The sequence below is a fragment of the Agelaius phoeniceus genome, chromosome 18 (genome assembly GCF_051311805.1).
Source record: "Agelaius phoeniceus isolate bAgePho1 chromosome 18, bAgePho1.hap1, whole genome shotgun sequence".
NCBI classification, from domain to species: Eukaryota; Metazoa; Chordata; class Aves; order Passeriformes; family Icteridae; genus Agelaius; species Agelaius phoeniceus.
Genome location: NC_135282.1, coordinates 7,209,965 through 7,237,660, shown reverse-complemented (window position 1 = coordinate 7,237,660; position 27,696 = coordinate 7,209,965). Strand labels below are relative to the sequence as shown.

Here is a 27,696-nt window from a genome sequence, read left to right as displayed (position 1 = left end):
ACAAAGATGGAAAGACCTAACAGCAGTCTTCCGAGTGAGTTTTTCAAGTTTTATTAAAAATTATGTTTCATAGCAGTATTTGGGGACCTCAAAGACATGAGATCAGTGAAATACTGGAAGATTCTCATGTCCTGAAGTCACACATAAACAAGCACAAACATACTCTTGGTGACGAAACCAGGATGCATTATCATAATATTTTGTGTCTTATGTTGATTTCAAACCAGAGAAGAACAAAAGAAGTAACCATATAAATAAGTGTATCAATAATAATAAAATAATAGAGGAAATATCAATAATGATAAAATAATAGAGGAAATTAGGACAGCAAACGTTAACACTTTGGAAGTAATTTTATATAAATTATGTAAGGTATTTTCAATAATTATTTAGTAATCCTGTCTAAACACAGCAGTCAGATTTGGGACTTGTTCTGTGAACTGCTTGGTACACAGACCAGCAGAAATGGCCCTACTTTGATTTATCCTTTTTAGGTAAATCAGTCTTGTAGTAATGCAGTAGTTTTGCTGCTTAAAGATACAAAACAGCGTTTGCAGGGAAAAGGTTTGTTTTTTTTTTTTTGTAGCGGGTCCGTATAGCGCGAAAAGGCCCGAGCGGTGCCCGCGCCACACAAAGGATCCGCCCGCCCCGCCATGGCCCGGGCCCGTAAGGGCGGGCGTCTCTCGCGTTTCTATTGGCGGGACGCGGTGACAGGCACGGGAACGGACCAATAGCAGCTGGGATTTCAAATCGGTGACCGCGGACGCTGCGCACGCCATTGGCTCGGCGCGCGCGGGGTCCCGCCCGCGGGCAGCGGAGGGGCCCAGCGCAGGCGTTTAAAGATGGCGGCAGCGCGGAGTGTGGGACGGCGATCGTGAGGCGGCTGGACTCGCCCTCACCCGCAGCCCCGGCACAGGAGCGACGGGGCCGCCGGGCATGGCCCAGGTGGGTGCGGGCCCCGCGGGGTGACGGGCAGGGCGGGCCTGCGCGGGCACCAACTCCTCCGCCGCACAGGCCGCAGCGCCAGCGGGCCCGCCGCGCTCCTGCCGCCTGCCCGGAGCGGCCCCCGGGCGCGGAGCCCAGCGGAGCCTCTCCCCGAACACCGACATCCCAGCGCGGGAGGCGCCGCCCTGCCCGGCGGGTATTGCCGTGCGGCGCTTCACCTGCGCCCGGCCTGAGCGGCCTCTGCTCAGAGCTGAGGTTTTGTTTTATTCAAGATTTTTCTTTGGTTGTTTTGTGTTTTGGGGGACTTTTTTTTTTTCGTTTCCCGCCTACCCCCAGCCACCTCGGGATTGTGTTCGGGAAGGAAAGGCCGTGTCTCTGCCCTCGGCTCCCCCTGCTCGGGGGTGATGGGGAGCAGCGGCTGCGGCCGTGCCTCCGCTCCGGGTGTGTCTGGGGAGGGGAGGCCTGGGGGGCTCCGCCGCTCGCAGCCCCTTGTACGGGCCCGGAGCGGGGCTCGGCCCCGCAGCACGGTCGGGAAGAAAAGGCTCCAGCGTGTGTGAGGGCACACAGGGCTTGTTTAGTTCTGGTCCATTGAAGGTAACGTGATGTCTCTCTAACTCTCAGGATTCTTCTTAACGTGTTCTTTCTATTAATAGCAAATTATCTCCTTCAGCCTCTGAAAGGTTTATTCTCCCAGCTTTCTTCATCTTCTTTTTTGTTGGAGACAGTTCGTTCTTTTTTACCTCCTTTCCTTAGGCTTCGGGTTTGTCTGCAAAGTTTGTTTGCCCGCTGAGACCTGAGTACCCAGGCGTTGCTCGACCATAAACTGAACTTGGGTGAACGCATTCAATTTCTTTATTCCGTTAGGTTGCGAGTTAAGGGTCTTGGAATTAGATCTTTTGTTTTGTGATTTGAGAGGTTGTTCTGTTTGGGTAATTAAACTTGGGGGCTCCTGTTTTTAATTCTGGATGAGAAGTTGGGTCGCTAGGCAGCTCCTTTTCATTATCAGGATTGTTTTGCTTTTTTAGAGAAAGAGAAGGGATTTTGGTAGCTTGTGTCTGTTGTTTTTCTTTTCAAGTAAGAAGCTTACATATGATGGGAAAGGAAAAATATATTTTCTCTCTCCTAGGCTCTGATTTTCGCCTTCTGTAAATCAATTTGTTGTCTTACATAATTAATCAAGCCATCTAAACCTTGCCAGAAAACTGCTCAGGCTCTAAAAGCAACTGTTGTTTTGCCATTTCTGAGGATGGCTTTCCAAAATGATGTACTCTGTTCGTTCTGAAATGGAATGAAGTGTTAAGAACTAGAGAAGTTCTTGAGCCTTGTCTGTATTTGCCACTGATAATGTTATTGTTGGGCTCTTGCTGCATTTTCTTAACTGGCCTTGGTGACTGACTTACACAAAGTGGTTGTTTCGTTCAGAATCTTTTTGCACTAAAGCTGATAATGAGAAGAGCTGAGTTCCTACATGCAGTATTATCTTAAAGGATATTTTCTTTTGGTACTTTCTGTTCTGGTTTAAAGAAAGTAAATCCAGTCTCTTCAGGTTTTGTTTTGGGTTTCTGGGGTTTTTTTTTTAGCTGTGGTAACAAATAGGATTAACTTATTTCTAGAATTGTATGTGTTGAAAAGACACAGTAGGTATAATGAAAAGAAGGTAGATGACTGTGAGTGGGGAATTACTTTGGCATGGGTTAATGGATCAGCACCTGAGTTGCCATTTGTGGCTGGAGGATGAGGAGGACTTTGTATTTGGTTAGCAAATAAGGACAATTTGCTCTGAGCCTTTTGGGGTCCACTGAATGTGAAGTAAGCAGTCTCTGGCACAGTTTCTTTTCAAAAGTGACTTTTTGAAGAGAGAACATGGGGTATGCTGTTCATTGCTGCAGGTACGTGTATTTGTAAAGAAAATATGTTCTTTAATAAGTTCATTTCTAGACTGCTGACCTGCTGTAACTGAAAGGAATTTTTCTTTGGGTTTGGGCAATGATGGTTCCAAGTTTTAACACTCTGGGTTTTTTCTGCCTTGAAAAAGGATACCCTTTGCTCTGTGTATTTCTCTCCCATCCCTTTTCTGTCTGACTGTGGGGATGGGCAGTGATACTTGCTAAACAAAGTTGTTTTTTTTTTTTGTTTTCTGCATTTAAAGGACATCTGTAAGACAACCAGGCTTAGATTACTCTGCTTTCTCTGGGACCTATGCAGTTTGCTATCTTACATTTATATGCCCCCCTCCCATATCTGCATTGTTTAGTTTACTTTGTGACATGAAATTTTTTAAAATTATCAGCTAAAATAAGAGTAAGCAGTTAAAAATGTGGAAATTCCACGTGCTGGTGATGTGCAGAACATGAGCTGTGTTTGTACTGCCCGGTGCAGCTGCCAGTGATGTTCTGTCCCTTTGGAAGGAATCCTTATGGAAACTGTTATGGAACTCGGTGGAGCCTTGGAGAATTAAATGTTATTTCAGGGCAATTCAATGAAGGGTGACAATAGCAAACTGACTTATGTTTCGCTGTAACTTGGTTTGCTGAGCTTTTTGTGTGTGGCTCTTATGTTCCCTTGTCTGAGGCCCCTTTGGCTGTTTGTGACCTACAAACTCATGTAACTCATTTTGCCTTTTCTCCCTTTTGTCTTTTCAAATACCTGGTAGCTCAGTGGTTTTGTTGCTTTGTTTTGTTTGTTTGGGGTTTTTTTCCCAGCCCTGATAGAAAGGGCATATTGTAATGTCAGCTGGCAGGGAAGTAGATGGGAATTGGACCTGAGTTCCACTGCTTCTGCCTTGCTTTTTGTGCTTCTAGGCAGGTATTGTAGTCCACTGGAACTGTACAGCTATTGTTACCTATAATCAAAGGAGAGAAAAACCCCTTGGTTTTTAGTGTTAGAATAGTAACAAACAGACCTTTCTTTGGAAGCTTTCAGGTGTCTGGTCATGATGGGCACACCTGGCACCAGATTTCTGCTATTACAGGGTTAATTAATTAGGGTATAACAGGTACATCCAGGAGGTTCAGTTGCCACAGTAACCCATCCCTGGGTCAGCCCCTTGGGGTTGGTCCAAGGGTTTTCTCCCAATTCTTATTATGTCTTATTGTAGGTCCCCTACTTAGAATAAGACTAAACAATATTCCAGGAATGTGTTTAGAAGGTCAGCTTATTGTTCTAAAATCTAAGGGAAAGGGTAGGAAAAGTACCAGAGTTAATTAAGGAGCTATATAACTATATAATAGTAGTCTAGAGAGCTGCAAATATATGAAAAACACATAAAAGGCAAAAATCTTTTTGGCATCACTACCAGACTGTTATCTTACCCTAGGGATGTGGCAGGTTTGTGGCTGGAAGTGGAAGGAGCTCATTTGAACCCATCTTAGTGTAGTTCTTCCTGACCCAGTGTGTGCTGAGGAGCAGACAGCCCTGGCTGTGATTTGCTGTTCATCATTCAGCCATTCATGGTTTCACAGCCTGCAAGAAAGGGAAGACAACAAGAACAGAATTGTTACCAGTGTTTGAATAGAATAACAAGGCCTCTTTCCTGCAAAGAGCAGAGGTGCAGTGTCAGTGAACCACCCAAGCTGGGCAGGTAAAGGTTAAGTTTTATTTTGACATTGGTATGGCTAAAAGGCTTCAGCATAGGAGCAGGACGTGTATTGGGGTCTGGAAGTAGCATTCACCATCATGTCTTACCCTTGTCAAAGAGAAATCTTTCCTGTTGGACTGGGGAGCTCCTTGAACACAAGGGAAGGTTTTGCTCTTTGAAATTGTAGAATGCTGACTTCAGTATTCCATTTCTGTGGGAATTCTGCTTGCTCTTTTCAAGAGTCTTCTAAAGACTCTTTAAGATGGAAAAATTAGATGACTTAGGCATTTAGTTTCCAGGAGTTACTGAACTCATGCTGTGACTTTTGATTCTTTTGTTCAGAATTAAGACACTGATGATTTACTGTGAAGAATTTAATAATTTGTCATTCACTTTTTTTTTTTCACTTTTTAAATCTGAAGGTGAGGAAATTTATAGACAAATTTATCTAGGGGTGTTCTCTACATTATACATTCCAGAACCTGTTGGAAGATGAAGGAATTGGTCATTGTATTGAGATAATCTTGTAGGATAGAATGGAATTAGATATGTGGAATTGTCTTACTGGTGAATGAGCCATTTACCAATCTGAGAATGAATGTGTTGGTATCAGAGAAGATGGGATTATTTTAGAGTTCTTACCACTTTCTTTCCTTAGCAATTATATAGTGTATGTCAAACTCAGCGTGTTGGATGTGTCACAATTTTGAGAAGGTTTAAAAAACCCTACACACATCAAAAAAACACCACAAAATATGAATTCCTCTGCTGCCCCAGCAAAACTTGCTTTGTTGCCATATTAGAGTTTGCTCTATATTATGCTTTCTTCCAGCTTCCAGGTAGGTAACTTCTGTATATTGCTGAATTTTAATTGATCCCATTACAACTTCTGACTCCCAGCTTTGTGCCTTGCCCCAGTTGGTGTTTGGATATTGCTGTTGGTTTGTTCTGCCTGGGCTGGCATAAAGAGACATGAGAGAATTACCCTTGGTTTCTCTAAGTCCCTCATGACAACCCAGACCTTCTGCCCTGTTGCCTCCCATGTCACACATGAGAGATCTTGGAGCTCGTCTTTCCAAAATGCTTGGGAAGACTCTCTCTGCTAGCTGGGAGTACCTTAAACAGATTTATGCAGCTGTCTGCCTGGGGCAGAGGGGCAGTGCTTCATTTCTAGCTTGTAGGAAGATCTAAACCCAGTTTGGGCTGGCATGGAGGAACTTGGAGAAACCAAAATAAGCAGGTAAGAAATGATCCTTCTTTTCCCCAGGTGCTCATGGTCCTGCAGAGATGACAAAAGTATAATTGAAGAAGCCATCATAGACATGGTAGAAAGAACCACTAATGTGAAAAATAAGCCTTAAACAAACTCTCCCCATGCCCTGCAAAATTTCCTAGAGGAATTGAATACTTTTTCCAGGTTAAATTTCCTAAAACATTGGCTTCTAAATATCTTCCAAAATTAATTTGAACTTTAATGCTGTGTATCTGAACCTGACTTCATTGGACATAAGGAATAAGTAGTTCCATAATAGTACAAAATACAAGATCAAATGTCTGATATCTGGTTATCTAGAGAGTAATTTTCTGTGATATTTTAGTAAATTGTGAGATTTCAGAAGTAGCTGATAACTTAAATTGTGAAAAGCCATGACCATAGTCTTTAAAATCTTGTTGGTTTTGCAGATTGTCTTAAACTGTAAGCTAATTATCCTTTCTGCTGTGTGGGTAAGTATGGCTTGAATACCAGCTTGTTTCAGATTGTGGGAGAATTTCCCCAAAATGCAGTTTTTAGTCTGTCATGCTTAATGCCCTGCCTGCTAACCAAGCAGAGATAATCAACTAATCATGAAGGCAACTGTGTTAGTCAATTCTTGTGCTGGTGTACAGCTTGAGCAATAAAACCACTCTAGTTTTGGCCTCATTCAAGATGGTATCTGGGTACCCTGCTTTTCTCACTGTAAAAGTGTCCCTCTTCTACTTGAAATTTATGCTAGAGGAGTGACAGGTGTTCTTTCTGCTTGGGATACCATTTCCATTTCTTTCCTCTGACAATTTGTTTTGTTTTGTTTTGTTTCCTCTTGTAGGTTGAAAGAAGAAAAGGAGACGAGTTTGTCCAGTGAAGATGCACTCTTAGTCTTCAGCTATTTAAGCTGAATGCATTGTGATTTCCAATAATTGAGACAGTGATTCTGAAAGCTGTCTACATTAATGAAAAGAACAATGTAGTCAGCTTAACTGAATCATCAGTGTTGCATATTGAATAGGACATGATAAACCAATCCTGATGGACTTATGCATGTTAGGAATATAGGGATAAACATTGATTAAAGCATTGTTTTTTTTAAAAAAAGTAGTTTTAAAAATGGAGAACTATGAAAATGTACCACCCCTCCCTAAAGAACCTGCAAGAGAAATGAATGTGGAGAACGTCCCTTGTCGGCCACCTCTGCCGCCCAACGAACAGCCTCCACCGCCTCCCCTGCAAACGTCCAGTGACGCAGAGGTAATGGACGTTGGCTCTGGTGGTGATGGACAGTCAGAAACCCCTGCTGGGGACACGCACAGTCTCTGCAGAACACAGCAGCTGCTCACAAAGGGATCTGCCTGCTACAAAAGTCGTCTTCTCATAGACCCCAACAGTAGCGACCAAAGCCCCAGAACTGCTCGTCACGCACCGTCAGTTCGAAAGTTCACCCCAGATCTTAAGTTACTGAAGGATGTGAAGATTAGTGTTAGCTTTACAGAAAGCTGCAAAAGCAAAGATAGGAAAGTTCTGTACACTGGAGTTGAGCAGGATTATAAGGCAGATACGGAGTTTGGTATTAATAATGTCAATGGGGATTTGCATGTTTGTCCTTTCGGTGGTAGTAATGGTAAAGCTGCAGGGATAGGGGGTGAAAGTGATGACAAGAAGGATGATGAAAATGATATTGAGCAGGAAAAGAGAGTGGAATTTGCAGTTCTGGATGAGCTAGAAGACTTTACCGACAATTTGATGGAAATAGATGAAGAAGGAGGAGGGTTCACATCTAAAGCAATCGTTCAAAGAGATAAAGTGGATGAAGAAACCTTGAATTTCTCCTATGAGGTAAGTAAATCCACAAGTCTTTGCTGGGTAAGAGGTTTCCAAGTGGCTAGAAAAAATATGCAAAGAATAGCTCTTCTAGAAGTGTGTAGTACATGAGTCAAAACCACAGAATTTTTAGAGACGGACCTTTGGCTGAGAAACTGTAAACTATTTTAGTCAAACTTCTGAGTTGTGTTGCAGCTTCTATAGTTTCTGTAAAAACAGCCTTTAAAAGTCTTCTCACACAATTGCAGTTCATTTTATCATCACAAACTTATTTTCTTATTTTTCAGTCTTTTTACTGGAATCACTGGAAATTTCTAGTTTCTGTCTGTGTGGAAGTGCATATTAAAAATGTCTGCTTTCTCTTTGCAAGGGAAAAGGGAGGTTGGTAGGCCCAGAAGGACAGTGTCTGATGAAGTCTCTTTCAGGATGACTTTGATAATGATGTGGATGCTCTGCTGGAAGAGGGTCTTCGAGCACCCAAAACCAGGAGACTGGATAATGAGAAATACGGTGGTGAAAGTGATCACCAGTCTGATGGAGAGACAAGTGTGCAGCCAATGATGACCAAAATTAAAACTGTGCTGAAGAGTAAGTTCATGTGCATTTAATAAATAACTGTGGGTCCTGTTCATGGCTTGTGTCTGTAGAACAAAAGTTTACCAGCAAGCAGAGTGTGAGACAGCAGTTTGTGTGACATTGTTGATGTGTTGGAGAATTTTATTGTTGGGAGGCTTCTTATTGTGGGGTATGATTTTTCACATTCTTAAACAGTGAATTTGACTTTTGCTTTTGATCTGCTGTATGTAATAAGAATATGTTTTAGTCTGTGGATTTGTGTAAAATAGTGAGGTGAACAAGGGTGATCTGGGGCTTTTGTCTCTGGGCATTCTGGCCTTTTTCCTGCTTCAGTTACATAACCTCTGCTGGTGAAATTGCCCCATGCAAGGTCTCCAGGAATGCAATCTAGGTTAAATATAATAACTTGAAAAGTCAGTGGCTTACATTTATCCAATTTCATTGTGTTAGAAACTGCTAATAAAGAAAATCTGAGAACACAAACCCGTCCAGAAAAATGCAATGGAAAATATTCTGAATTAGAATTAAAACTTAAACATGTACTAGAGAAGTATTTTACAGCTTCAGTGTATTCTGAAATAAAAAACCAAATAACTTTTTGCTTCAAAATTGTATAGTAATGGAGGATTGCCAGGAAACTTCCAGCAAAGAAAATAGTCTCTGATTTGTGATTTAGAGAGACATGAGACCTTGGCTTAGTGATGAGCCCTTTGCTGGCACTTTGGGTCTGTGGAACTGGTGGTATTTCGATGCAAATTTATTCCTGAGTGCCAGGAATAATGGAAAATGAAGTTGTTTCTGAAGCAACTATGACTTTTCCAGTAAATACTTTCCAGTGGTGCTTGTGGTAAGTATAAAAAGACTAAAGAAAAGAGAATTCAGTGATGAAACAAACAAATCAGTCTGTATAAAAATTATTGCTGCTATTGCCTTTAGTTGAGAACATCATGGAATCCGTATCTTTGCAGGATTTAGTCTGGGTTAGAGTCATGTACCTTGTTATTAAAACAACATCTCTCTACTAAACATTATTAATCTTGTTTCAGTGCCTTTTTATTCTTTGGGACAGAAAAAGCAATAAATAAAAACCTGGATTTTATTTCTATTCTTCTAAGCAGTCTATCCAAGTTTAAAGCCATTATTTGCTTTAAAGGTCGTGGCCGCCCTCCTACAGAGCCTTTGCCAGATGGATGGATCATGACATTCCATAATTCAGGCATTCCTGTATATCTGCACAGAGAATCTAGAGTTGTTACCTGGTCTAGACCTTATTTTTTGGGAACAGGAAGCATAAGGGTGAGAGCTGTCAATTTTTTAAATACTTAACTAAGATTAAAAAAATTAGATATATTCCTGAAAGCCATTGAATATTCTTGTGCTTTGACAGGTTTGTTTTCAGTGTTTGAATTAAGAGCCTTGAAAAATAAAGTATTTTGTGTTTGAAAATCTGATACAGTTTTTCTTAGGTGCTTTGCTTTACTGTTTGGACAGTTAAAGTGAATGAGATTATCTTGTTTGATGCCTTCACTTTCCTAATGTGGCTGCAGAATTGGGGGTTTATTGCACCATGACATACATCTAGGGATCTTTTATTTGTAGCTATAAATTAGCCTGAGCTGTGGCTTAAGGTCCACATTTACAGAAGTAAGGATATGACATTCTTGCAGCCAAGGAATCTGCAGAAATTGGGTTTAATGCCATGGGCCCATGCCTCAGGAAAGCTCAGTGGATTTTATGAAAGCATGCAGTATTTGCATGGCCAGACTGTAGTGGAGCCAAAGCAGCAGGACTGTGTCAGTGTCACCCAGGGTGAAGGTCCCCAGGAGTGGCCCTGCTCAGCTCTTGAGTCAGAATGACTTCACTGACCCAAGAGGAGCTTGGGCCTAGACTGAATACAAATAGCTTCCATCTTGCTTGCATCTTTTGGGGTTGAGTTTTGCTTTTGGTGACTTTGAGATACTGAAACCTTCTGTATTATTTATATTTGCAGAAACATGATCCTCCCCTTAGTAGCATTCCCTGCTTTCATTACAAAAAAATGAAGGAAAATGAGGAAAGGGAACAAAACAATGACATAACCCCAAATGGAGAAGTATCACCTGTAAAGCATCTAGATAAATCCTCAGAACTGGACTGCCAAACAGAAGAACCAGATTCCACTGCTGCTGATTCTGGGCCTTTAGATGACAAAGATCCCTCTGGGGGAGATGCAGCACAAGGAGCTTTGGGACAAGTTAAGGCCAAAGTTGAAGTATGTAAAGATGAATCTGTAGGTATGTATGGGAAGTAGTCTTTTCTTGACTTGAGTTGGGGTAATGGCATTTGGAAAATTTTATTCCAGACTTGGCTGCTGAATTATAATCTTTCCTGAAGCCCTGAGAGTCCACATGGAAAGGTTTTACACAGAAAAAGTGAATATTTTGGTAGTTTAGTCCTGTAGACTTTATCTCAACATAAGAATCAGTTATGTCAGTGTGTTCATTTGTTTTTGTCAAATGTGTTTGTGTGACTTCCTCAAGTAGGAAGCACTCTGTATTGGCTGAGTTATATCTGCTTTCAGGATGAGCTCTTAAGAGAAATGGTGTAGTTAAAGTGTATTTCTGTATTTGCACAAGTCTAGCAGACTTAAGTCATGCAAATATAATTGCACTCATGCAGAGGGGTGTGATGCTTCATTATTTTATTTATACAAATCTGATAGCCTCTACACAAAGACATCATGCCAAAATCACCACCCAGTGGAGAGGAACTTGAAGAGGAAGCTCACATGTGAATTTATCAAATCTTATCACATCTGCATACCCAAGAACCCCATCCATGTAAATTGCTGCTGCTCAGAGTATTGGTATGGGTCACAGGCTGCCATTTGTCTTTGTAGTGCTCAGACATAAAACTTGTCCTTGTCATTGTGTGTGTTGTGTCCAGTCCAAAAACCATGCCAAAAGATGTAAAAAAAAACCAACCCAAATCATCAATATTTAGCTGCAAAATTCAAGCCAGGAAGCACTTACTTTTCTACATGAAGTTCACCTATCTCTCTCTTTAAATAGGATCTGTTGTGTATTACTGAAAAAGATACTGAGTGATGGAGTATAAGTGTGACTTGCATTTGGAATTCCTTGTGGAAGGAAACAATACCAGCAGCTTGCTTTTGTCTGTTTACATCTGTGGATGCTACTCTTTATTTTTGCGGATTATATTTGCAGACTATCCTATAAAGGAGAGAAGCAGCTGTACTGAAAGGGAGCAGTGTTTTAGTACTCTGTATGTGAATTTAATGTGTTCAATTCTGCACAGAGGCTGCAAACACCCATGGAGTTCATGGAACATCACTGTACAGTGTTTAATGGTGCACTACATAGTAGGCAGGCAGCAGCAGTTGGGTTTGGCCTAGGGACCTGAGGCTGAAAGCACAACTGCTGTGCTCACTGGGTACCTTGCTTTAGGTAATGGGAAGGTGATTGGATGTTCAAGCAGACCAGTTACTGGTGTTTTGTTGCAAATTGTGTTGGGTATTAATGCTGGTTAGGGAATAGTAAAATCATCAAGTGACAGAATAAAATGGTGTTTTGTTTTATTTTTTGTCTGGTTTGCACTAACATTTTGCATTTAATACAATAGGAGAACTTAAAATTACTTCTATTAGTCTAAAACTGCATCTTTTGCTCCAAGTCTAAGAAAATAATTACAGCTTGTTTACAACAGTGGAAATAGAGAACTTAGTGCTTGTTCAGTGGTGAAGCAGAGAGAGTGACTTGGTGGTGTTTCTCAGATCTGGAGGATTTCAGACGCTACCTGGAGAAGCGTTTTGACTTTGAGCAAGTGACTGTGAAGAAGTTCCGCACGTGGGCCGAGCGGCGCCAGTTCAACCGGGAGATGAAGCGCAAGCAGGCCGAGTCCGAGCGGCCCATCCTGCCGGCCAACCAGAAACTCATCACCCTCTCTGTGCAGGATGCACCCATCAAGAAAGGTGAGCTGCTCTGGCTCCAGGTCACACACGCTGTGTTGAAGCCAAATTCAGCTCTAAGCTTGACTGAAAATAAAAAAATCCTGTAATGAGTCCCCTTAATTCCTGATCCAGTATCTTGCCCATCGTATATTACGCAGGAAAGGAAAAATATTGTCAAAATATACTTTCTATTCTAAAGACTAATTTCTAAACAAAGATATTTTTATTTAAGGTTACAGTCCTGGTAAGTAATGAGTACCTTCAGCTCTTGTTACTGCTGAGTGTTGCTCAGTATTGATTTCTTTGTAACAAATTATCTTTCAAAGACTGGAACTAATGAGCTTCTTCCCTTCTTCGTGTCTTTTGTGCAGAGTTTGTCATTAATCCCAATGGGAAGTCTGAAGTTTGCATCTTGCATGAATATATGCAACGAGTCCTAAAGGTTCGCCCTGTTTACAATTTCTTTGAATGTGGTAAGTCTGTTTCCTTGAACATCTCTATCCTGGTCTTGATGCTTAATCAAGAATCCAAAGATGTTGTGTAGATGAAAAACAGAACTGGAATCAGGTTAATATTGGGGTATTTCTCCCTAAGTGGTATAATGTATGTTCCATTAATTCTTGCTTTTCCTTTCTGTTTGGGGTTTTTCTGAAGGTACCTTATAAATATTCAGAATTATGCTATTCCTGTATATGCAGTATATAATACAACTGAAATTTCTATATCAGAGTGTGTAGCTGTTATATTCACACCATGATGCAAAAAATTTGGAATTAGTATTTGCAGTTCTGGCAGATTACCAGTGGTCTCTTAAAATTTTTTAAGTTCTTTATTTGAAAGATTGAAGTATATGGTGGTAAGTCTGTTAATGGAAAACTCTGTTAGTTAAACAGTTTTTCAGTCTTCATGAAGAATAAACCATTTTCATCCCTCTTGAAGCTGAAATGAAGAAAAAAAATCTTGATAGTGATGATATTTCATGTATGTCAGGAGTTCCAAAAAGCTTTCTTTACTTTCCTCCTCCATTTCCAGAGAACCCAAGTGAACCTTTTGGAGCCTCAGTGATTATTGATGGAGTAACCTATGGGGCAGGAACTGCCAGCAGCAAAAAACTTGCCAAGAATAAAGCTGGTAACTTATTTTTCTTTCTCAGTAGTAACTGCTGAATAGTTTCTGTTTGCTTTTTTGTACCATTCTGGGGTTCCAGGGGCCATAGTGATTCAGTACTGGGGTTTGGCTGTAAGAGCTAGAGGGTGATAATAACTCTTAATTTTTGGTCTTAAAGGCTCTATGTCACTTCTAAAATGAGACTAGAATATTTTTCCTTTTGTAGGCACTTTTAAATAGTAGTTTCTTCTTATTTAATTTAGTTACCATGCTGAACTAGTAAATTTTTTTTCCCTTGAAAAGTGTAAAGAATAAATTACCAGAAGAAAATGCCTGACAATTTTTAGGTGAGACATTTTTGTTTAAAATAAACCCAGTCAAGATGTTTAATCACTTTCTGCAGCTCGAGCTACACTGGAAATCCTTATTCCTGACTTTGTTAAACAGACCTCGGAGGAGAAGCCCAAAGACAGTCAAGAACTTGAGGTACTGAGCTCATGCTTCCTGGCTGGCATCATTTGAGTTTGTTTTTAAAACATTGCACAGTTAATATCAGAAACATTACTGAAAATTAGTGAGATTGTTTTCTCAGTCAAAAGGAAGTGTAAAATCCTCCATTTAGAGCAAGACTTGGGGCAAAGAGATTCCGTTGTTTTTTCCTATTGGAATAGATCAGAAAACTCGCTCTGATGCAGAGAGCTGGTTCTTTATTGACCAGCAGGTCACTTACTGAACACCTGAGATGTCCCAAGGCACCAGGCTGCTCGTGCTGCCCTGCCTGTACAGGAGTTGTTTGTACCCTTGCTTTAACTTGGAACTGTATTGTATGCCCTGCACTGCTGAAATGGTCATTCAGAAAATGCAGACAATTTTTTCTATTCTTTTAAATAAAATACCAAATGTGCCAATAGCTCTTCTGTTCTCTTTTAGTAAACCACAGCATTTTGGTAAATAGAGTTTCATAATTTGCCAAAATAACCTTGTCCTGAGGGAGAAATGATGATAATTCATAAGATTGTCATTTTTATGTAGGTATTGAATGTAAGATTGGAGTTAAAATTTCTCTCTGCAAATGTTTGATTAAGTGTGACAGTTTTAATGATGTTGCTTTTAACCCATTATGGATTTAAAAACACTTTTAAAGTGCTAAGCACAGAGCAACAGAACTGGTTTAATGTAGCAAAGGAGAAATTAGGTTTAAGACCAATATTAGGGTTTTACTTGGACAAAGCACAATAACCCTTTTCAATTCCTTTGCAGTATTTTAACCATATCAGTATTGAGGACTCACGGGTATATGAACTCACCAGTAAAGCTGGACTCTTGTCTCCATATCAGATTCTCCATGAGTGCCTTAAAAGGTAAAGCTGCAGCGTGGGGACCATGTGTGGTGTGAGGTGTTGGCTCAGGAGCCATTGCTGCTGTTTGTCAGGACCCTGCCTGAGCCTCAGAGACACGAGGTGGGGGCTGACCTGGTTCATGCTGAGTCCTCTTTAATTCACATTTGCTGCTTGTGCCTCTTTGGAGATCAGATGGAGTTGTTGGACAAATGTGTTTTATTTTCTCTCATACAGGGTTGCTTTGTCATTTCACTCAAGTTGCTGATGTAAAAAAATCTTTGTTAATTAATGCATAGATATTTATTATTAATAGATCTTATTTCATTGCAATGGCTGTCCAAGATGATAACTGCACCCACCTCACTTGTTTGTAGTTTTACTTAGTATGTGATCTTGATTGTGTTTGTGCTTAAGAAACCACGGAATGGGTGACACATCCATAAAGTTTGAAGTGATTCCTGGGAAAAATCAGAAGAGTGAATATGTCATGACTTGTGGCAAGCACACAGTGCGAGGCTGGTGTAAGTACAGTGACTGGTGTGGTGTGGGGATCTCCTCTTCTCTCTTCTGTTCTCCTTTGCTGTCCATTCTGAGGGTGCTTGTTCAGAGCCTGTTGTGTGCTTGTCGTGCTCTTCTCTGGTGTCTCAGTTTGTGACTAACTCAGGTGAATATTTGTGCCTATCATCACATAATGTGCTGGTATTGACACATTTCCATGGTTACTTTTACAGGCAAAAATAAAAGAGTAGGGAAGCAATTGGCTTCTCAGAAAATCCTTCAGCTACTGCATCCACACGTGAAAAATTGGGGCTCTCTCTTGCGAATGTATGGCAGGGAGAATAGCAAGCTGGTTAAACAGGTGAGCTGGCCTTTCTTTGAGCATAACCTACCCAGGGCTGGAGTTTTGCTTCTGGATTTCTAAATTAAGTTACAACAAAACTTTAAGGTGCCTGGATTTCATTGACAATAATAATTGTGTTAATCTTGCATCTCCCATGTCAAATTTAAAGAACCTATTTAACTAACTCATGGAAGTAGATGTTCCTACTTAAGGAAGTAAACTAACTACAGACTAAACTACAGAAATAAAACAGATTAAACTTCGCTCCACATTAATTTTTTTTGATTCTGTTGAATAGGAAACCTCTGACAGAAGTGTGATAGAACTTCAGCAGTATGCCAAAAAGAACAAGCCAAATCTGCACATCCTGAACAAGTTACAGGAAGAAATGAAAAAACTGGCACAGGAAAGAGTGAGTATATATTCTGATATATTTACAAATTGCATGGATGTCATGGGTCATGTGTACCAATGATCAGGGGTTTTTTGCTTATTTTACACAGTATTTGAAGTAAAGAGAGCTCTTCAAAATTTGACTGGGGTCTGCTTCTGGGGAGATTGTCATGCTGTCTTTTAAAGTGGCTCATAACTTGATTGTACCTACTTCTGTACATTCATTTTTAACATTAGCCCTACTCAGCCTCTTGCAACAGCTGACATCTTTGGCTAAAATGGTTCAGAATTTTAACTGTTTTATGATTCTGTTCTCTTTATGACTGTGTGGTGGGGGCTGTTTTGTATTTTTTAGGAGGAAACCCGAAAGAAACCCAAGATGACAATAGTGGAATCAGCTCAACCTGGTAGTGAACCTCTCTGTACTGTTGATGTTTAATGAGAAAATGTGCAAGTGGGGAGCAATAACACAAATGGAGGAACTAGATTTTCAACAATTATTTAAGAATTGTTTGCTGCAGAATGCAAGATAACTTTTAAAATCCAAGCTGCTTCAGTTATGCATTGTTCGTTTTGCATCATCAGGGCAATATTACTTTTTCCTAGTTTCTTTTTCTTTGGTTTTTTTTCCTTGTTTAATACCTCTGAGATATGTACGTTTAAAGAATTGATCATAAAGATCTCTACTGGGGCAAATGCACAGAGGACAGGCATGTTCACACAGGATAAAACCAATCAAGCACTTTCTCCTGGAAAGCCATCCATGTTGTTTGGAATGGATGTATTTTAAGTATGAAATTCAGAATATCTATGTACAGGTTGAAGCTGATATTATATATATACACATTCATATATATGTATATATAAAAGAAGTATATGTACATCTTCTTGTATGAACATGCCTAGAACTATTTTTGTGAAAAGTTTTGTTGCATTTCAGCACATAATAATATGCACTGATAAGACACTTTGGTGACAAATACAGGAAAGTGATGAGCAATGTTTCTAATGCCATAGGATTAGGCCAGTAATGCTGTTTCTTTTTGTCTTGTTTCTTGTCTCCTGCCAGGCTTAGTTATTTGAGATTAGAGGATGCAGATTTTGTATTACTTGAAAAGAACAAGAATACCTGGTAGTGTTAAGAGTAACAGGTTGGAGACTCAAAATTACTGGGGTTTATTTTCAATGAAAAGAGCCTGTGTTAGTTTACAGATCAGTTGGACAGGGAAAATATGGCCCCACTTACATGATTAAAGTAAAAACTGTAATTTGAAAAGCTGTTTTCAAAGCTTGGAGCCAAAATGCAGCTGATGATGGTTGATAGTCTGAAAATATTTTGCCAATGACTTTCCACTCCCTTTTCCCAGCAATAAAACAATTTCTCATTTGTTTGGTGTCAGATTGCATCTGACTTGATCAGTTAAGTCTTAATTAATTTGCACCATAAAAGCAAGGACTTTAGAAAAAAAATCAACACAACCCTTAAGTCTGACTGCAGCAATTTAGATTTTTAACAAGTTTTTGTTTTTACTTTTTTAATTACATTTTTAGTTTTTAAAGAAAGCGTGTAACTTCTGCAACGAAAATTAGAATGTAGATTTGGAATATGACATAGAGTAATAAGTAGAATGAGACCATAACCGGTTATACTCATAAATAAGAAAATCACAAATATGCAACTACTCTTAAAATACAATCCTGGCAAACAGGCAGTACTCACTGTGTCATCGGAGGCTTTGTTAAGCCAAGCACAATAGAAATGCTGTGGCTGTGTGAAAGCCCTGCCCCGGGGGCTCCGTTCTTCACACGGGCTGCTCTGGGTGACTGCAGGAACTCTGCTCCTGCAGCCGTTCTTGCTTTGGTCTGAACGAACAGAGCGAGAGCCAAGCTGGGGCAGGGCTGCAGTGACTTAGCCAGGAGCTGCACTGCTCCACTTTTACACTCCTTCTGCTCCTGTTGGGAATGAAAGGTCAGTTCTCTGTACCTGCTGCAGCTCCTGCTACTTACATTGACAGGGATCTGGGGGCTTGAGGGGGTTTTTTCTTTTGTTTTTATTCTGATTTTGGTGTGGTTTTGTTTTTTAATTTACCATGTTACATAGGGAGTGCTGCATTATATTGAATTTAGTGCCTACTGGATTTTAAAAATGTTGGCATCAGTATTGTAAGACCTCCTTTTAACATCACACATTACTTTGGAAATACGTGGATTTTAATTTATATTTCGAACTAGTGTTCTCTAATGTTCATATAATGTTAGAGGTTAAACAGGGGAAGTCATGGAGTCTTACCTGTTTCTGTGTTTAACTGATATGCTTGGAGGTCTCTGCAAATATGAATCCACGCATTTTTTATTATTCTATTTAGCTTTTTAGTTCCATGAATTGTAATCCTGTTACAACAGGATACGGGTAGTTGGAAGACAATAGATAAACTATTATTTAAAGAAGTGGCCTGTCTAAAAAAAAAAAGAAAAAACACACAAAAAAAACACTGCCTCTGCTTTTTTTTTTTTTGTATAGCTTTAATGAATCTCCATCTTTTGAAGGGTATATAATATTGGTGCAGTAGTGACAAGCAGCGATTGCTGTTTGTCTCTTTTCATTGTTTTTATTGGGACTTTTCTGTTTTCATAAGGACAGGGCTTTTACCTTCTATGCCTAAATGTATTACTCTTAGATAGGTTTTATTTCAGCTTGTGTTTTCAGCGGAAAAATCTGTACTTGGATGGCACTGTAAAAGACAAATCACCCTTGTAGATCTTTTTATTTTTCTGAAATCAGAATGTCAATGCATTTGCAGGTCACCTGCAGAATATCCATAGATGCCTCACTTACCAATTTGTTTTCATTAATTTTAAGAGGATTGCTGTATTACCTCAGTCTGCCACTATCAGAATCACAAGGTGACCATTGCCCTTAATTAAAACATCCAGAGATTTCATTGTGAACCAAAGCCTAGAACGTATATTATGCATTCTAAACAAAAACAAACGTAAAAAGATGGTATTAGACCTTGCTGCAGCCTTTAACTGGAGAGATGTCCAGAAAATAGCGCAATAACTGCTGGAACAAACAATGTAACTGCTGTTATGTCATTGTGAAGTATTCTTGTGTTTTAATGTTTACTATTGTTTGGAGTGTAACAGTCTTGCATTTGCACATAAGCACGAGCTGCTGTGATAGAGGATAGACCATTGCATTAACTTCAGCTTCTGCATGAACACTTACAGTGTGATTCAAGATGTATCCTAAACTTGTCTTGTAACTCTTGTGTGTTTTCTAGGTAATCGGCTGTAAAGGTTTAGATCTGATTGTATGAATGCATAAAACTGCTGCTTTTGTCACTGATACTTGTTATTTATCCCTTCTATATCCAGGGGAAGATGGGTATTTTTATAGGGATGGAGTGTATTTTTAAGAACTGTTCCATCCTTTGGGGATTAGACAGATTTTGCTTTGCATATTATGTGCTTCTCGACAAAAGTGTGATATACTGACTTTAAGGATTAAATTCGTGTGCATTCAAATCTTCATGGTACTGACGGAAACTTACTGTGACGAGTCAGATGCTACCTACTGAAACACCAGTCATCAGCTTTTTAAAACATATTTATTAGACAAAACTGAATTAGTTGGGTACTCAGAACTTTGGAAGGACTATTATGCATAAACTTAACTGTTGTATGTAAACTTCCATTCTCCTGTGATGCTGTTAGGCTTTATACAAATAATATTTGTAACGTCCAAGTATTTAAAAGCATCATGATTATCTTATTAATTCACTAAACCGTACTTTGGTTCTGGAGTGGAATTCAGGAAGTGATAGCCTCCTAACTTTGTGGGAAGAAATGTGAAGTGCAAGAAGCCATGCTGTTATTAACCAAATAAAATTATCGGCGACAGTATTTCAATGTGTATCTGAGAACATGGGAAAACAAAGCAAAGTTCATCCTTATGGCCCCAGCAGGTAACAATGGTTGCTGTTTCCAGTTGTGTTGGGTGCAGTTGCTTGGTGCCAGTGCTAAATTGGTACAACTATAAAGCCTCATTTTCACTGAGCCTCTGCTTGCTTTTTTTCTGCACAATCATGTAATCCTCTGTGTTCGGTCTTTGAGTACTACATGTGTATTTTTCAGACAATTAGTTTCGAGCAATAAAGTTTGATATTATAAAATGTGCCAGTGTGATCAGTATTATGATAGTGTAAGCAGAGATAGAGAAAGGAACTCTTATTCTTCAAGTCCTCTAGGTATTTTTAAAGAGAAATTAGATCAGTGCAGCCTCATTGATTATGGAAATACTCAATCACTTTTTTGGTGAGGAATTGAATGTTTACATGGAATGTTTACATGTGTATAAACACTTGGAATGAAATGAAGTTACCTTTTTTTGAATTGGGATTTGTATTTTTACTTAAACCATGGCAAGGCTGGAAATGTTACAACTCAAAGTGCTGGTTTTTGGTACCTGTTGGGTGCAGGTACCAAACACTGGAAAGGTGTGGTATCAGCACAGCCATGGGCTGTAGTAGAATTCTTTTGTTGGTGTTAGGCCATACTAAATGTACATTCAAGTGAGATTGAAGGTGGTCACTCCTTCCAGCAGTGTTGCTGTCTGTTCTGTAGTCTGGATCCCAGTCCTTTAATGGCTGCTCAGCCTCTGGCTGCAGTGAGTGCTGACTGAGAGCATCTGCTGGAGCTCAGCTGCGCTGGCAGTGCACTGTAAGGTGCTGCTGTTGGCACAGCTCAGTTCTGGCTGTCGGTTTGCAGTGGTGAGGGCCTGCCTTGAGCAAAGTCCTCTCAGCTTTAGCAGTATGGTGTAGGAAACTTGCAGCCTTTATTGTCTTGCTACAGTCTGAGAGTAAGACTGACTTCAATTGTGGCAAGTGTAGCATTTTTATTAGACTGAGTTTGTTACTTCCTAGTATTTAGCAAGTAAATTATTTTTGAAAGGGTTAATCTTAACTTGCATACTGAAAAAACAGGGCACAGTTTTGACAGGGGTCAGAGAATGAATGAAATACTGACAGGTAGGTCCAGGTCCCTGTAGCAAGAGGAGCTGCTCTGGGAATTATGGGTGTCTGTATATAAATATATGTATGTATCTAGGCAGGAAGGGAAAAGCAGGATTTGGGCTAATTGTATGTAACATCCTGTCCCTGGAAGTGTCCAAGACCAGGCTGGATGGGGCTCTGAGCAACCTGGTGGAGTGGAAGGTGTCCCTGCTCCTGGCAAAGGGGTGGTTATGAGATGATCATTAAGGTCCCTTCCAACACAAACCCTTCTGGGAACTGATGATAATGAAACTTAATTCAAATTAGGATGATGAAATAAGTTGGAAGCCTTGCAATGACTCTGTTGTACAGAGATTTATTGCCTGCATGTTACAGAAGTGGTGTTACCCATGCAGTTGAAAAGCAAAAGTAGTTTCTATGCAGTCTCTCAGGAGTTAAGGTGAGGCCCCTCTTGGACTGCAGTCCCCGTGGGCAGCAGCTGCCGGGCTGGTGCCATCCATGCCCTCGGTGCCAGCGGCTGCTGCTGGGATCTCAGTGGCAGCAGGTGCTGCTGCAGAGCTGCCATTGGCGTATTCCACCCTCTCAAAGAAGATCAGCAACTCGCAGTGCCTGGTCTGAGGGAACAGATCCACAGCCATGGCTCTCACGGGCCGGAACGCGGCTCCTTTCACCCTGTTGGAAGGGGCCCGGCACAGGCTTGCCGGGGAAGGGAAAGAAGAGCAGGGAGAAATCTATCAATGGCAGTACACTGCTCATCCCTGCTGCTCTTCTCACAGAGGTTTTCCTTCCCTAAGCCTCAATTCCATGATAGGCTTATTCACTACCCCCAGTATTTCCATTATGACCATTCCAAGCCAGCTGCTGCAGCTCCCAGCTGTGTCTGGTGAAAGGTAAGCCTCAAGGAACATGGCTTGCAAATAACAATCTAGCAATGGGCCCCCCTCCTCAAAAACCAGTTTTCTTACTACATTTAGTAAGTCAATTTAATGCAAGAAACACTCACTCCACAAAGTTATTCATTGCAGCTCTGGGATTGCAGGAGACATAGATGAGCTTCTTCAGATGTTCAGCTCTTCTAAGGGCAAGAATTACCTTGGAATCTAGATGATCAAAACCACAACAGCTGTTTACTGATTCTGTGTGCAGCAAGAGCCCCACAGAAAAATGCCAGGTTGTACTCAGCATGAACAAAACTGCTGCAATGTTGCTCCAAGCTATACCTGAAGTCTTCATTTAATTTATCTCAGTGGTGTTTTCTTTGACTTTAGCCCCTGTGCACTTACGCAGCCCTGCCCGCGGTGGATCTACAATCGTGATCAGGTTCTGAGGAGCCAAAACGTTCATCAGGGAAGGGACAATATCTTCTGCCTTCCCACAGTAAAATTCAATATTATTCAGTTCTGTAAGAAAAAGAAAAGATGCTATCAGTGTACTTGGCTAGTCAAAGCAGCTCTTGGTTCTTTACCTTGGATATTAAGTTTTGATGCCTCAAAAACACCCAATTGTTTATTAATTTAAACAATCACTGTTAACTTCAGACCATTCAAACAGTAATTTGAGCATCTTCCACTGTCTGGACTAAAGCAAAAGCCACCCACAAACACCAGCTATGTTAATGTTTTCTTTAGGAGGGTAGCTGTGGTTTCATCTCATTTTTACACTGAAATTAATGTTTTACTTTTCAATTTAAAAAAAAAAAGCTGTTCAACTGGAAAATTGATCTCATGGGTAACAAGGTGTTTGTTTTCAAGAGCCAGTAAGTGTTTAACCAATACAAGATCACTATCAACATGTAATTCCAGGCTGCTTAGATAAGGTAAAGAACTGGCTGCAACTACTCCTTACCAAAGAAAGGCTTCAGCATTTCAGCTTAACTCACCATTAATCTGGGCATTTGCTTTGGCATCCTGCACAGCTTCCTGACAGAGCTCAATTCCAATGACCTTCTTCACTCTCTGTAGAATCAAAGGAAAAAGTTCCCCCTGTGGTCTGTAAGTGTGAATTTAACCATTTTCCATAACATCAGCACTTAACAGAGAATTGAACTCCTACCTAGCCTGCTTAACATAAAGGTGAGCTTTCATAATGATGTGGTAAAGCAGCTGCAGGCAGCTCAATTACAAATTAATTCAAAAAATTAAGATATAATCTGTTGTATTTCACATACATTAGGTATTTTCTTCCCTTCTAGCCACAGTTAAAAACAGATACAAAGCAGCTTCTATCCAGGAAGAGAAATTGCCAACCTTTGCCAAAGAAATCCCAATGGTTCCTGTCCCACAGCAGATGTCCAGCACGGTGCTCTCCTGGCTCAGCTGTGCCCACTCCCCAATGGCAGTGTACAACACTTCTGCAGCTTGTGTGTTCACCTGGGAAATTAAGTTTCCAATAGATCTACTTCTTCATAAACAGTAAATATGTTTTAATGAGGCTCAGTAAAGCATGTTTCCTTGTTTCTAATAAACAAATCATTATAAGCTAAAAACACAGTTTAAAGTGTTGAAAGGGCAGAAATAAGTTTTGGAAAAGCAAACAAAGATTAGTAATACAAGACTCTTGAACTGTATTATTGCATGTTCAGTGTTACAAAAAGCTGCCATGAAATAGGAGGAAAATTATAATGAACTAGTAAATAGAAAAAGTTATCTTCAATGTGCTCCCATCAAGCTTACAGTCATTCACTGCTTCTGCAGCCAAACACAACACTTACTGCTATTATATCACACCAAATATATAAAAGGTTTCTAGGTATGTAACATCTTGTTCCACAGCATTAGTCAAGCTCCAGAGCATTCATGCAGATCCAGTTAAATGAGCAGCTTCACATCATCCTTACTTGAAAAAATGCGTGAGGAGAAATTCTAAATTTTAGGCCAAGGAGTTCTTCATATATGTACTTATCACCAGCCACATGCTCCAAAGGCAAGTCTTCTAGATTGGGAGATTTCCTGGGGGTAGGGGAGGAATGGGGAGACAAAATAGAGGGGGAATCAAAACCAAAAAAATAAGAAAAATATGTTTGCTACAATCTTTACCAAAGCTGTAATCATCCTAAAGCCTGCAGTGCTACATCCTAAGCAGGACCATTTATCATCTGCTCTTGGAGACTCTCCTTGGCCATTGATGTCTCAGAGTGTGCAAGGACCTCCACCATCTCTAGATGAAGATGGTGTGAGCCTTGTGCTCCGTGGAGGATGGGGAGATTGAAAAATTCACATAAATAGGGAAGAAAGGCAGATGTTACTTGATAATAACAAAGATTCATCTACTGCAATAAACACTTCCATAGCTTGACAGCCAGCAATGGCCAGTGGGTTCACCCACTGAAACTCTTGCTGCCTTCACCCAGAGAATGGGAAATTTCAGGAGTCTCTTGTGGCAAAGGTGAGTAACTTAAACAAATTAGTAACAACTGCTGCTACTTCTACCAAGTAGATAAATAATGCTATGAAATGTGCAAACATCAAAAATCCAGACACCACCAAAATCCCTCAAAGCAAAGTCAACTTGCTCACCTCTGTCCTTCCTCCACAAAGTACAGGGAAGTAACACCACTGCTCTTTCCTGTCCCTTCTGTGAAGTATTTTGCCAGAGAGATTTTCAGGTCAGCTAGCTCTTCTTTACTCAATTTCTAAAGTTTTCATGTGAAAGAAGGTAGAATAATCATTTTAGTGACTTCAAGATATAATTTAGTGTATACTTTACATAAGAGTATTACTTGTTCATTTCCATGTATCAGATTAGTCTAAATAGAATTAGAGCAGCGTAGCAAGTTAAACCACACCAAGTAATTCTTCTATTTCTGTTTTGCATGCACAATTCATAAAATCCAGTTTAAGCAGCTCTAAAGCTGAGCCTGGGCTGCCCATTAGCTATCAAGTGAACTACCTGAGGGTTGAAGTAAGCAATGGCCATGATGTGGCCATGGCGGCTGGTGCGGACCGTGAGCTGCTTCCAGTGGCCCTCGTAGGTTTCGGGGCTGTACACCGAGTAAGGAGTCGACCTGCACCGTGCAGAAGCTCAGTCACTTACACAGACAATTCCTTCTTTGTGCAACATTAAACAGCTCATTGAATCAAAAGAAGTGATGGGAAAAATGCTGAGTACAACAAGAGGGTGCATTCATCTGTCAAACAAAGAATGACTTCCAGCTAAGGAAGATTGATGGACAGTGTCTCCTAAAGCAAAATAACCTGTCCCTCCTTCACACAATCCTCTTGCCTGTTGTAACCCATGCAAAATTACAGAGGCAAGAGGCAGCTCTCGCTGCATTCAGAGAATGACATAACTGTTTATAATGCTTTCATTAGCTTCTCTGCTTCACACCAAGTTCAAATCTTCCATCTTCATGATTCTTCTGAGGTTCCTTTTTTTTGCATTTAACTACTTCTTAAAGAATGCATCCTTTTTTCTAAAAAAGTACTCATTTAAATGTGCAGCTTTTGGGTTATTCCTTTCTGTAGGATGATGATTCTCATCCCAGAAAACAATGGATCTTGGTAATTAATTCTTCCTTTCAGAGTGTTTTTCTGAGTGCTTCTGTACAGTTAGTGGAAGAAGGTCCTGAGTAACACACCCTTTAACTGCAGACTCACACATCCCCTTGCTTGCAGTGGAGCTGTGCTCAGCTGGCACCTGCCCCCATCTCTAAGCAGCTGAGCAGGAGCAAGGGCAAAGCTCCACATGATGCAGGCACAAGGCAGAAACAAAGAACTGCTAAAATGTGAGACTGGTAGGTCTTAGATCTCAAAGCTCAGAACAAACATGAATTAAATTTATAAATATTTTTGATTAAGATATCAAAACCTTTATGGATAACTCATTTTACTTATGCTCACCTTATGTAGTCTTGGAAAGCTTTTACTACTTTTTTGGCAATAGCAGGAATGTGAATAGTATCAAATGGCTCCACTACAGCACATGTACCACCCTTATATTTGCCAAGACGACACCCCACAGTTTTGTCTTCTTGATTTACACCAATCCCAATCAAGAACTCACATTTGTTGCGATATTCGGTCTAGATTTAAAATAAAGTTATGTAAGATATTTACACAGCATTTATCTGTATGCCAAGTTGCTCCTGGAAAAAATCTCATGTGGTTAAATGCATTTGCAAATGGACACAGGACATTTAGCTCATATGGACAATACTGATGGATTTTGATGTGTGTGAACTAACAGTAATAATGAAAAGGTATTAGTAAAATCTTGTTATTGAAAAAGCAAAACATTGCCTCTGTTGAGGAATGTATTAGCTTACAACACAGGCTTGCAAAGACAGCACAATCATTTTAAAGTTATAATATCCAGTTATCATTTTTTCTGCTTCCCGTTAATATTTCTACACAGTACTTACATGAAAGACAACATCTAAAATTCATCATTTATTACAAGACTGAGTCAAATACTCAGTTTGTCCAGTGTCTTCTTAAGACCAAATAATGAACATAACCCTCTGCTCATTAACCCTGTTCCACACTTTACCTGAGATTACATTACCTGCAAGGGTGATGCTTTCACTCCCTCCACTGGGCAACATAATTTATTAAACTTCTGCTTCTGCAGGAACAACCAGGGTAATAAAGCTCTGTTGTTATTTCCTATTTCCCTGCCGAAATCAGAAACAAAAAATGTAAAGCACACATTTAGAAATATTGAGGTCAAGTATTGCACAAGACTTCCTTTCTGTTTAGGGCACAAAAAAGAATCAGAATATCACATGGAAGAGTGTTCCTTCCAGATTTTTTTAATGCAGAAACCCTCTCCAACTTCATAAGAGCTGTAACCTGAAAAAGGAAGGGTTAAATGTACTGGTTGAATTATGGTTATGTACTGGGTTTATCAAGGTACCCATGCACGGCAAGAGACAGAAGTGATACTTTGATCTTCAAAGACCAAGCATAAAATTTTGAGGGGATTTTAAAAGAGAAAATCCTAGTAGTAATTTGCCATCTCTACAGACTGATTCTCTCTTACACCATGTGACAATGCCATTTTTTTTACGGGCACAAATATCCTTCTACTTATGGAACAACAGACTTTAAACCCAATTTCCCTTCACTAAGCAATCTTTTGAAGGTGACCAAGAACATCAATAGCAAGTTTTGTCAGATGGAACAGCTTTTAAGCTGTAGCATCGCAGATTATCTTGTAATTACTTTGACAGGAGATCCGAGTTTTGACCTACCTCTAACTCACTTCAGTTTAGAGGTATCAATTGCTGTGAATTTAGCTATATCCCATCACAAGGCCAAGTCTTGTACACATTACGTTACAAACAGGAATTACTTTGTCAGCTTCTGCAGCACTTGCTCGCACTCCTGCTTCTTCTGGGCCAGCTGCGCCTCGTAGGGCACGTTCCACAGCGGGGTCACCACGTCCGCGATCCGCTTGCTCAGGGGCTCCTCTCCGCAGGGAGCCGGACGCTTCGCCTCCCCCTGCTCCGAATCCTCTTCTTGTTTCCTCTTCTTGGCGATGGGGTCTGCCTTGGGCTTGGCCAGGCGCACGCTGAGGTGGCGGCTCTTCCAGAGCGCGCCGTGCAGCACCCGCATGGCCTTGTCCCGCTCCTCCTCGCTCTTGAACGTCACGAAGGCGAACGTCTGCTTCCCGAAGAGTTTTATCTTGTGAGGGTTGAGCCCGTACTTGGCAAGGAACTTTTTCACATCATTAAACCCAATGTACTTGGGCAGGTTCTGTATCTCTACTTTATAAATCTCGGAGGTGAACAAGTCTCCCTTAATGTATCTGTATACGTCGGGGCTCTCCGCAGGGTCTTCCCCGGCCTGGCTGTCCGGCTCAGCCCCATCTCCAGCCTCCGCCACAGGAGCCGTGTCGCGGTCGGGGTCGCAGCGCTCGCCTTCCTCCGCCATGGTCCCGC

At 40.5% G+C, this 27,696-nt stretch overlaps 2 protein-coding genes across 2 annotated transcripts; one reads left to right on the top strand and one right to left on the bottom strand.

The window, feature by feature from the left end:
* The first annotated feature begins 803 nt into the window (after positions 1-803).
* On the top strand, positions 804-19,976 carry DGCR8 (DGCR8 microprocessor complex subunit). The gene is made up of 14 exons (XM_054645645.2): positions 804-945; positions 6,607-7,610; positions 8,021-8,183; positions 9,325-9,467; positions 10,162-10,444; positions 11,944-12,141; positions 12,492-12,593; positions 13,153-13,251; positions 13,631-13,713; positions 14,488-14,588; positions 14,982-15,088; positions 15,299-15,426; positions 15,707-15,820; positions 16,157-19,976. Exons 2-14 carry the CDS (start codon positions 6,885-6,887, stop codon positions 16,238-16,240), a joined length of 2,331 nt encoding a protein of 776 aa, XP_054501620.1. The 5' UTR covers positions 804-945; positions 6,607-6,884; the 3' UTR covers positions 16,241-19,976.
* A 1,177-nt stretch (positions 19,977-21,153) lies between these two features.
* TRMT2A (tRNA methyltransferase 2A) lies at positions 21,154-27,688 on the bottom strand. Its single transcript, XM_054645700.2, has 11 exons — positions 27,108-27,688; positions 26,319-26,427; positions 25,655-25,836; positions 24,705-24,819; positions 24,332-24,447; positions 23,653-23,764; positions 23,063-23,185; positions 22,696-22,771; positions 22,100-22,216; positions 21,820-21,916; positions 21,154-21,512 (listed from the first exon to the last, which is right to left on the bottom strand). Exons 1-11 carry the CDS (start codon positions 27,686-27,688, stop codon positions 21,251-21,253), a joined length of 1,890 nt encoding a protein of 629 aa, XP_054501675.2. The 3' UTR covers positions 21,154-21,250.
* Between the last annotated feature and the right edge of the window lie 8 nt (positions 27,689-27,696).